The sequence below is a fragment of the Dicentrarchus labrax genome, unplaced genomic scaffold, assembly GCF_905237075.1.
Source record: "Dicentrarchus labrax unplaced genomic scaffold, dlabrax2021, whole genome shotgun sequence".
Lineage (NCBI taxonomy): Eukaryota > Metazoa > Chordata > Actinopteri > Moronidae > Dicentrarchus > Dicentrarchus labrax.
This window is the reverse complement of record NW_026136715.1, coordinates 17,547,410-17,558,179: the sequence shown is the minus strand read 5'-3', so window position 1 is coordinate 17,558,179 and position 10,770 is coordinate 17,547,410. Positions and strand designations below refer to the sequence as shown.

General features: G+C 41.0%; 1 protein-coding gene across 4 annotated transcripts in view; it reads right to left on the bottom strand.

Annotated features, from left to right (window-relative positions):
• The window catches only part of clstn1 (calsyntenin 1), a 37,228-nt gene that overhangs the window by 4,870 nt on the left and 21,588 nt on the right, over positions 1 to 10,770 (bottom strand). For 2 of the 4 annotated variants that reach the window (XM_051426354.1, XM_051426355.1), the window contains 12 exons: positions 10,489 to 10,674; positions 10,134 to 10,382; positions 7,870 to 7,991; positions 7,572 to 7,734; positions 7,163 to 7,213; positions 6,035 to 6,192; positions 5,111 to 5,259; positions 4,067 to 4,311; positions 2,123 to 2,293; positions 1,610 to 1,755; positions 1,293 to 1,428; positions 177 to 361 (listed from right to left, as the gene is read on the bottom strand). In XM_051426354.1, coding sequence (XP_051282314.1) covers positions 177 to 361; positions 1,293 to 1,428; positions 1,610 to 1,755; positions 2,123 to 2,293; positions 4,067 to 4,311; positions 5,111 to 5,259; positions 6,035 to 6,192; positions 7,163 to 7,213; positions 7,572 to 7,734; positions 7,870 to 7,991; positions 10,134 to 10,382; positions 10,489 to 10,674 — 1,961 coding nt within the window. The remainder of the gene's footprint in view (positions 1 to 176; positions 362 to 1,292; positions 1,429 to 1,609; positions 1,756 to 2,122; positions 2,294 to 4,066; positions 4,312 to 5,110; positions 5,260 to 6,034; positions 6,193 to 7,162; positions 7,214 to 7,571; positions 7,735 to 7,869; positions 7,992 to 10,133; positions 10,383 to 10,488; positions 10,675 to 10,770) is intronic. The other 2 variants (XM_051426356.1, XM_051426357.1) reach the window with 1 other exon arrangement.

Here is a 10,770-nt window from a genome sequence, read left to right as displayed (position 1 = left end):
GATAAAACTAGGCCACAATCATAACATCACCCAGAGAGCATTAGCAGGTGAAAAGCTGTCTAGGCTGCAATCCAACCACATTTAGTTGAGAAGTGAAATTGTGTCGGACAGCTTTTCACTGGCTAATCACCAGAAAAAAGCTCTAATTTTGCCTCTCTGCAAATGTTTGTTTTTACCTCCATGGGGTTGACGGTGATGGTGAGGGCCGAGTCATCCCAGTCCATCTCGTTCTCCTTGCCGTTCTCCTGGTCTCTCATGGTGCTCTGGTGTGCAGCTCGGATTCGGAACACTCCCAAGATGATCATAAACACCAGGAAACTAACGCACACCACAATGACAATGGTGGCGGCACTGGGAACCACTGCGTGGAAGAAAACGCACAAACAAACAAACACAAAATGAAAGGTTAGATGTAAACTATGTCTAATTTGCACATGAGTACGTTCACACATAAAAATCCTGTTAGAGCTTCATGTGGGGAGACGTTGCTTCCATTTCTGTCTGAGGCAATTTCGAGGGCTGATGTTAATGGTTTTTAAGTAAACTGCGGATGAATGCTTTGGGAGCAGCTCTAGGTGAGTGTCTTTAAATAGCTTTGCCTGTCTCCCGCTAACCTGCTCCACTTTACCCCATATTAGCAGAAAAGGGCCTCTCTTGTTCGGTGGCAGGCTTAGTGAGCCTGACAGCCTAGAGGATTACCGAGGCCGGGAAATAAATGGTTGTGCTCCGACCACCGCCTGTACAGATGTCACAGACAGCACTCAAGTGTAATCCCTAAACTTGTGACATTAAAAAAAATAAATAAATGGGCAAACGACCAGTGTTTCATACGTGCCCTACTTCTGGTTAATAGGCTGTAATCCATCCCTAGCAACACTTGCCATACCAGAGGCCAAATATCTTTTCTACAGCAACAACAATTAAGCAGATTACTGGTTTGTTTATGACGTTTGGCAGTAATTTAAGAATATAAAATAAATGCTACAATTGTTTCAGTAAGTTGAATTGTTATTCTTCAAGGTTTCATACATGATGGAAACTAGAAGGGTCAGTGTTACGCCAGAATTTGTTGGTTGGGGCTGAAACTGAAACTCATTCTTTGTGTCCTTTAAGGTGATTAAAATTATTTACTGTTGATATTTGACTTTGGTGATAATACAAGAAAGATGTGCTTCGTTAGAGGTACTTTGTATGTGCTACTAGAAACCTAGAAAAAAAGGAAAACAGTCTTGTATGACGCAAAGGACAAAGACAAAAAACGTGTCACATGTCAGACTCCTGTGTTGCAGTACCTGATGCCTGGTGAGCGTTGACCAGGTTGTGACCAGACAGATCCACAGAGGCATGATGCACAGGGTTAATGAAGTTAGGCTGCACCATGGCATTGTTGGCATGCTCCACAGGATTGGCTGTGTGGATTACATTCACCTAGAGAGAACAGAAACCGGAAACACACATAGATACGGTCACAAAATGCTGTCAATAGATCTCCATTTTACATGTAGGTCGAGTATCGTGAGGGGACACGAGAATTCTTCATTACACTTGCACTCCTCTGTTGTGAATGCGTCACTGTCATGTGACATAACTTACAAGTGCTCAGTCATACCTCGACCTTGAAGTCATTGCTGATGTAGCGACCGTTTAGTTCAGAGCAGACCAGTTTGAATTTCCTGTCAAAGAGAGCCTCTGTGTGCCAGTTCTTGTAACGGATGAGATGCAGGACCTGTTCGTAGTTGGCCATGGTGTTCACACCTGGAACATACAGAGGGGGGCCAATCATCAGAAAGTGTCAGAAGGGCTCTCCATATTAGAGGAAAACAGTATTGTTGTGGAATAGCAGGTTTGTAAAACTGTGATTTTGGGATTATTCATAAATGTATCCTTTGAAATTTACTTTACTTACAGTGGACTGGGTTACTTCAAATCACCCTGGTGTACATTTATATTATATAAGATTACATACATTCATTTGTTTACATGTGAGGACTATTTAACAGATTTCAAAGAATTTACTTCTCATGTAAAGCAGTTATTTTCTACAAAGCAATTATCATATATCAAATTTCTCCAGCCAGAGACTACTGCTATATGCTCGTTTGGACAGCTCTGTGGTCTGTACCAGTGATGACGAGGCCCAGGTTAGAGGAACTCATCTCCAGGCCATGCTGCTGCAGCTGGGACATGTCCACCTCCAGGCCCTCATGCTCCCCGTCCAGCTCATCTCCCACCACAGTCACTTCACATGTGTCCAGGTTGTGCATGATCTCTTCTGACACCACTGTCTCTTGGACTGAATGAACAACAAAGAAAAAAGATTCAGAATGAAGAGCTGTAGAGCTGTCCTCAAGTTTAGGATTGTCCATTGAGCCTGTAATGGAAGAGTTCATTATTAGTAGGCTTGGGTGGTATCAAGGTTTTAGGGTAGACCAGGATATTTAGGAAAACCAGATTGTATGATTTTCAGTCCCATCAAAAACACAGACGCTCCTCTTTCTGGTGGATCGATCTTGGCTGTTCATTTAGATCATTTATTTTCTGAGCACTGACTTTGGAAGTGCGTGGGTATGTGTGTTCAAAAGATGTTCTGCGCTTTGTCTGATATGTTAGTGGTGCTTTATGTTGCCTCTTTTAATAACTGTCTTTTCTGGTCTGTCTATTCTGGATTAAAAACTCTCATTTCACTGTCTATGTTTCTCTTTTTACAGCACGTCATGTGAAATTACTTTTCTCCAACTGCCTCATCTCATCTCCCTTGTGTCACACAGGCTTTGTTGGCTGAGCAGTGTCACATGGGATGATTCTGGGCCGCTAAACTAGTGGTGTAGAGGCTACAAAAACCACAGCAGTTAAAATAGAAATGCTCCGAGATGGTACAATGACTTCCATCCCCAACAGCTCAGCCTTATGGTGGACGATAAAGAATTGAATCAAAATGAGTAAGCATCCTAGATTACACAACGAGGGACTGCACAGTTTGATCATTTGAAATGTTGTGCAATAGTACAGCCCAACCTGAGCTGCTCCAACCTCCCCTGTAATATGTTGTCTGTTATTGTACTACATGTACACACAGTCAACAGTGAATGCTGTCTTTCATCATTAACCACTGCAGGTGGACCACAATAAATACATCCATGTTTAGTGTTAAAAAGCATTATGCTGATACTTTGTTAACAGATGTCTATGTTTAATAATATATCTTCTGTTAATGTATGGTTTATTTTTCTAATAAAAGAGGTTTAAAATATGTAAAACAGCTCAGGAACTCATATACAATTGAAAGGTATTTTAATAAATCATTTTAATTAATTTACTTTATCTTAATAGCCCAACTGAGGCAGCCAGTCTTCTCCATCGTTCTTATGAAACAAATGAATATTTTATGCACACACGGTTTGCACCTTCTGACATTATGGATGGTCCTATTCAGTAATTCTTACTCATCTAGTGTGACATCTCTCATTTGTTGGCTGTGGAAGGTGGGGCAGGGTAATGCAGGTAATAGCAACAGATTTCTGTAAGCCCTTTTGTCCCATATGGCCTGCTGTTCACCACATGACATAGAATCTTCCTGTATCTGTGTCAACCTCAGTGCAAGTCTATTGTCTCTCCTCGTCTTAGCTCATATACAAGCCCAACAGATGGCACGGCTGGTCACTGACCCCTCCCATAAAGTAGTAAACAACTTATCTCTTTTCTCTCACCCTCCCTCTCGCTCTGTCTATCCAATCCCATTGGCCTCTAGGCGTAATCCCCACCGTCGCCAGCTACTGTACATATATACAACTATTAACTGTACATTCACTGTGCCTGTAGACCCATTCACTGTCAAAGGTAATTTAACCGAGGCAACGGATGGGTGTCACCACCTAAGGAGGCACAAGACTAACATTACATATGTGGTAGTGTTAAAGTAGAAATTCAGTGCATAGAAACTCAGAGGATGACAGTTAGCAAACAACACAACTAATCCACTGAAAAATAGGTTAGCTGCATCTACAAATTCATTATCTAAAAACATTATCTGGCAGTAACGTCAGGGCCAAATGTGCATTTCTTTTACCCGTAGGGTCGTCGTCAGCCCCCTCTGCTGCTTCAGACTCTGTGTCGGCCTCAACTTCGCGGGTGATTGTGCTCACGATGCGTAGTTCGGGGAACAGTGTCACGCCTTCCTGGCTCTCGAATTCGGCAGCGCTGCGAGCAAAGTGGTCGATGCCGCTCAGGCTTATCTTGGGTTCCTCGGGCTGAAGGACCATCACATAACCTTCAGCATCTGGCACCGTTACGCAGGACTCCTCGTTGAAGCATCTGGGGGAAAATTTAAGTTTAAATACCTGAGAACCTGGATCCTTTATCAGTTTTTTAATGAAGTTGCTGGCATTTTGAGTAAGCCCTGCTTCAATAATCTAATAACCCTGCCTGTCCGGTTAAGGCAGGGTCATTTTTGTAAACAGATGTAGTTAATGATGTGGAGAATAAGCTTACAATGTAAAAAAAAAAAAAAAAACATATATTCAACACATAAAATGTTTATTAAAGTGCATCCTCTACATTTATTAACAGCTGGAAAATTACCCTTACAGGTATATATAATTTTATATAATTGCTCAGTCCACCCAATAAAACTGTGTTTATGCATATTTATGCATATGCAAATAAGAACTCATGTAAAACTGCAACACTAACTGGAACTGATTTTGGAGCAGGCTCAGCAGAAACTTGAGTCTTAATATATTCTTATTATACCTCATGTGCAACTGTAATGCTGTTCTGTTATTCACATTTTAGTGTTCACAAAATATACATCAGAGAGAACTGAAAAGCAAAATACAGAATCTTACAGCTCTTTTGCCTCTGTCATTCTCCCATCCCGAAAACCTTTCATGTTTACTCTTTGGTATGAAAATCAGGTAAAACTGACCTCTATTTTACCTCTATAAACCTTCCTTACATTTAAAGTAAGAAAGACAAACCCTATCTATCAGGCAGAAAGAACATGTTCCACAAACATTGGGCTGCTGCTGACTGACAGATGAGGTGACATGACGGAGAACGAGCAGAGAAGATGAAAACTACTGGTGAAGTATTTTTGGCCCCTGCCACTTACTTGACGGTGGTGGAGATGCGAAGGTGCCTGATGCCAGGTGTCGGGAACTGGCGGGAGTTCAAGTAGGAGATGTGCTGCATGACCTTGTCAAAGGCATCGATGTCGTCACCCTCAACGGTCAAAGAGGACTGGTTGGGGTTGAACTCCACCTGAGAGAAGAAATAAAGGCAACCGACTGATTTGAGGCAAGATTGTCTCCTGATGCTATGCTTACACATGAAAATATGTTAGTGTGTGTTGTCTGGCTGACACTAAGCTATTCATAAAATATCTGTTTTGTATGTGCAAACAGTGTTACATAGAAAGCACTTATATCCATTAGAGATGGTAAGATTCACCGATTTGAATTGGAGCACCAGCATAAAGGTTAAATCTTTAGTGTATCAGATCGTTGTTAACGTATCAGGACACATATAATCGGCCTCAGTGATGGAGATCCCCAACGCTGCATTCACATGTATTCAGACGGTAAATAGCAGACAGACAACACCTTCTGGATGTGAAAAACAGCCTGACAGAATGACAGGACGGCAAAACAAAGCATGCATGACAATATGTTTCTATGGTGATGTTGTATTGTTTACAAGGAATATTCATACCTATTAAAAATAGGTATAAATATAAAAATGCATTAATTAAAATGATTGCTTTGCCAGCCAGCCACTTTCAACCGAGCTGCAGTTTTATTGTTAAATACTGAATATTACCACCTCTTCAGGCCTCTACAACCTGTTCTTTGTTTGAACTGATCACAATTCACACTTTTGAAAGGAGTTGAGAGCACACTTTGCTTATCCCAATTACAAGCCTAAAAGGTTTGGAGCCACTGAGAAGGACCATTTTTGATGCACAAATATACTCCACAAATATATCCAGCCTGACTGGGGCTGAGTGTGATTGTGCAAAACATTTTGCCCTTCTCACCTTAACAGCTGAAGCTACCTCCTCAGGCAGCTGCACGTCCAGTCCTTCCTTGCAGGTGTACAAACAGTCGATCACCTTCTTGTTCTCCAGCTTGCCAGAGCGAATCATCAGTCCTGCTAGGTTCCCCCGGAAAAACTGAGCCATTCGAGCATTTCCGCCTGGGTACGTCAGGATAGAGATGAGGAGAAGAAACGTTACTCATCCTAAGTGTGCATTCCACAGATTTCACCTTTTCTGGGCTGGAGATTCAAGCATGCCGTCTCAATGTGCAAAGCTGGAGTGAATGGCGATCATGCAAGTTAGTATGTGTGCCCTTACAAGGCCTGAGGCCCAGTGAGGGACACAGGAGAATGATGGATGAGCTTACACACGCCTTAGATACATGCAACATCTGCATTAACAGGGTGAACCGCTGCCTAAAAAGCGGAAAAAACAAATCCAGAAAAATAAACAGAAAAAAATAAACTCAAATTAATCCTCTTCTGTCACCTTTTTTCACAATAAAATGGAACCATCTTGAGGAGTGAACAATGCTTAATATACACTATGATTCCAATATAACTTAGTATTTAGTATTGCTGTGAGGTGCATTAATCCTGCCTAAGGAGAGGTGAAATAATTGTGTCGCATCTTCCTGCTAAATCTCGAGCAGTCTGTGCAGCTGCAGAGTCAGAGACAAACCTGGACCAAGGTCCCAAAGTCATCCAGTGATGTGTGTAAGAGTGTGTGTGAGCTTTGTTATCTGATATGGAGGAGCTGCAGCTTCTCACCCAAAGGTCATCTTCTGAAAGAAGAGCCTGCAATGCCGAAATGCTGCAGCCAGGTTAGAGTTTTGTGCTCATTATATGTCTATTTCTGTTCTGCTTGTGTGAAAAACAACTGCTGCAGTCAGAAGAGCGTATAAATGGAGAATGAAGAAACACGAAAAAGAACGCAGGCAGCATTAAAAATTACACCAGTCTCATCCATACTGCATCATGCTCCAAACAGTTATGAAAAAATAAATCCTTCTGCATCTAGAATGTGTAAGAATCATTCTAGTCGAAATGGTATGAGGATGCAGTTAGCGTGGTGGGACATTTTGGACAAATGGACATATCTGAGGAATAAGGGAAAGATTTGAGCAACCTGAGGTGGGCTCAGAGACTGACTCAGTGTCATTGTCATGTCCTGAGTTGTCTGTAAAGGACAGAAACAAGAGAGCAGGGAGAGACAGGGAGGAAGGTTGAGGATTCAGATGCTACATACAAGGTCATTGTGCATCATTTGACAATTTAAGAAAGAGTTAATAAAATAACATGCACCGTACATTTTTACATAAGCTGTAATGAACAAATATAACAATTATCAGGTAGCATTAGAGTATCTTTTTACTATTACAACCAATAAAAATATCAAATGTTCAAACATCTGAACCATAAGCAGTCTTTCTTTACTATTTATATGTGTGTCATTGATACATTTAGTCCCACAAGAGAATTATGGCTCACTTTATTTTACAGCATTCCTAAAAAAAAAGAAAATAAAAAAAGTTTACCTTGCCAACAGGCACCAATAGTGAGCTGAGTTTCGATCTTGGATGCATGCAGTGGGTAGTCCTCTGTAACCAGGAAGGGCTCAAAGGTAGTTCCATCCACAAACAGAGACACAGTGGGGAACTCCACATTCAGCACATAGTGATGCCACTCTTTGTCACAGACCTGAAGAAGAGAAGAACACAACGGGGATGAAAGCTGAAACTGGGACTGTGAAAGTTACATATTATTACTGTATAACTTTATTCATAGTTACATATCATGTGTAACCGGCTATAATTCTCTTAAACTGCAGCTGACCTGGTCGAGTTTCCAGTGAAACTCGGCTGGTTTGTAGTTCTCGGCCTCTGATGGATCCTGGCGGAGGAGAAGGATCAGCCGGCAGTTGTGGACGTAGAGCGAGTAGTGGTGTCTGTTCATCTCTGCAGCACAGAATGAGAGGAGAGATTAAGGTATGAAACTGAATATGTGAATATTTGGAGGATGGGTGGCGATTATTTTTTAGACTGAAAAAAAGACATTTACTAGTATTAGTATAATTTAAATATATTTTAAAGTGCTGAATCTTCTATAGAGGCCATGCAAAGCAAAAAGAGAAAAATCTTGTGTAGCCTGTGGTATGACTATTATATTTACAACTGATGACTACACAAAATATGGCAGTAAATTATTTGTAAACATTGTAAGTGACAAGCACAAGCTAGCAGAAATGTGCCGAATGATTGCACTAATAATATCTCATGCTACCATGAACAACGTGCCTCAACAGGCTCTCACAGCAGTGGAAAAGAACATTTTGAAACCAGTTCCACAACCAGTTCTTATTAAGTATTATACAATTATGGAAATGCAACTACAGGAAATTTTCTTGAAGGAAGCCATCAAAAACAACATAGGTCCAAAAGTTAGGATTTATCTGCACAGATGTAGTCTTCGTACCAAATAACCACCTGGCTGTTAATCCATGAGATCCAAGAGATTTATAGTGTTTTTTATCACTATGTATTTTTAGACTTAGTCTGTTACAAAAACTTACAAAAAGCTGTGATGTCATGTGCTATAATTAGAGCGCACCAAGTTATTATAGGTCTGGATAATTTAAATGGACTGTGATGTTATCATCTCTTTACAGAGCTCAAAGGCTGCATCTGCCCCTTATTTGATTAGGATAATCAATATCAACAGAGCACCCTTTTAAGAACAGAATAACATGCTGTGTTTCAGGAAAAGGATTCTGGTCTTGGACTGGAAAATGACAGTGTATTATCCATACGTAGGGACAATCGTGACTCTAGTAACATCCCTGGCCTTGGGTGAAACTAAATGCACTAAAGCAGAATTAACTGCTAGTGTGAGACATTTCATCAATTACTCAACTAACAGGAAATCAATTCTATACTAATGAATGGAAAATGTTCATGTAAAACCATGACCATGTGCTGGACCCAGCATCACAAATACTAAGATGTATCGGCTTGCTTTTGGTTTTATAACAGTAAGATGGTTTAAGACACACTGGTGACTTCTGACGTGATGTGATTAAAAAATAACCAACCATTTCACCCCTTCTATTGTCCAAAATGTAACGCCCATGTTTCAAAGTTTTAGTGTTTCATATGTAGTTTTATTTAGTCTTCATTAAGAACTGAAGACTAAAATGTAGAAGAAATTGACTGAATGTGAGATATTTATGTGCTGAATGAAGGTCATGAATGTTGCTGAGATCACGGGTATGGGAGCTTCCTATCCAGGGGACAGCCGCTCTGATGTAATCCTTCTTATATAAGCAAGTCGGACAGAAGCTGATGAGCTGCCTCTCCCTGGCCATGGCAGAGACTTTACTGTCAATAAGATCAAGGAGCTTGTGGTCGTTGCAAAATTTACAACTAGTAACAAAAATGGAAAGGTCAGCGGGGACTCTGCAGAGGTAAGAAAGAAAATATAGATATATAGAATGAGCCAGCTGAGCACCAACACTGATTATAGCCCGAAGTTACAATGTTTCTTTCATTACAGGCATTGTTTCAGACACCATATGGGCAGCAATAATGAGTTGCCACTCAAACAGTTAATGCAGGTTTTGGTTCCTTCAGTAGATACCAGAAATTTTAATGTAATACAGTGTGCTGACATTTTCAGATGACTAAGTGCATGTGTGTCTTAACAATACAAGTTTTATGATTATTTTTTGTGCTGCTTCAATGTGCTTCTGGCATGTATGTCTAACGACCCAATCAGTAGTTTTTTACTATATAGATTTTTATAAATAACCCTGCTGTAAACAACACTTTAACAACATCATAAACTTAAACTTAAGCAAAATAACTTTTAGTTTACATGAGCTCATGTTGTCTTTGTACTAGATATATAATTATAGTGGGTCAGTTTGGATTCTTATTCTTTAACTATGGATGTTTATTGTGTGTTTTTACAGTTGACTACCTGCAAACCACCTTCACCTTGTGAAACAATTTAACTAAAAGTCAAACTGGAGCTTTGACCCAGTTCAGGTGCAGCTAAAATAATTTTTTACAACAACAACTTTATTCTCTGGGAGTCGTTACCTGTCTTGTCAGAGTTGCAGAGGATGGTCTCCTTCTCATGGGCCCCGGGGCCATGTCTCATCCATACAGAGATAGTGAAGGGCTCCTTCAGGCTGGTGCTCACCATGCCGTCAGGAACCTTAATGGCCTGGGTGCCATTGAACTCAAACACCTGGTCGCTGTCGTGCCCATTATCGGTGGGCAGTCCTACCGTCCAGTTGGCGGAGCTGCTGGGTGCAGGCAGAAGCTCCACAGTGCCGGAGCTGGCTCCTTCCAATCCAAGGGGAAAAAGGCAATTAGATTGGGCACTTGGATTTATCAAAACAATATTTTGATTCTAATGATGCTCTACTGACAATAACAATTGGTTACTTACCACACAGCTTGTGCAGAGATTTCTCAGAGTAGGTGTCACGGTCGCAGCCCTTTCCAATATGGTTGGTTTCCAGTTCAACACTGGCTCGGATGGATGTGATTGGCTCATCACAGGTCTCCAAGTGCATGCTGGGGAAAAGGGCCAGGCTACCTGTGCCAGGCTCATATTCAATCCTCTTACTGAAGCCTGAAAGATGAAGCAAGAGGGAGGAAAGAATGTAAAGATGTCCTTCAGCACAGCACAGATAACCTGTGAGCAGTCAATACAGGGGCTGTCAATAGT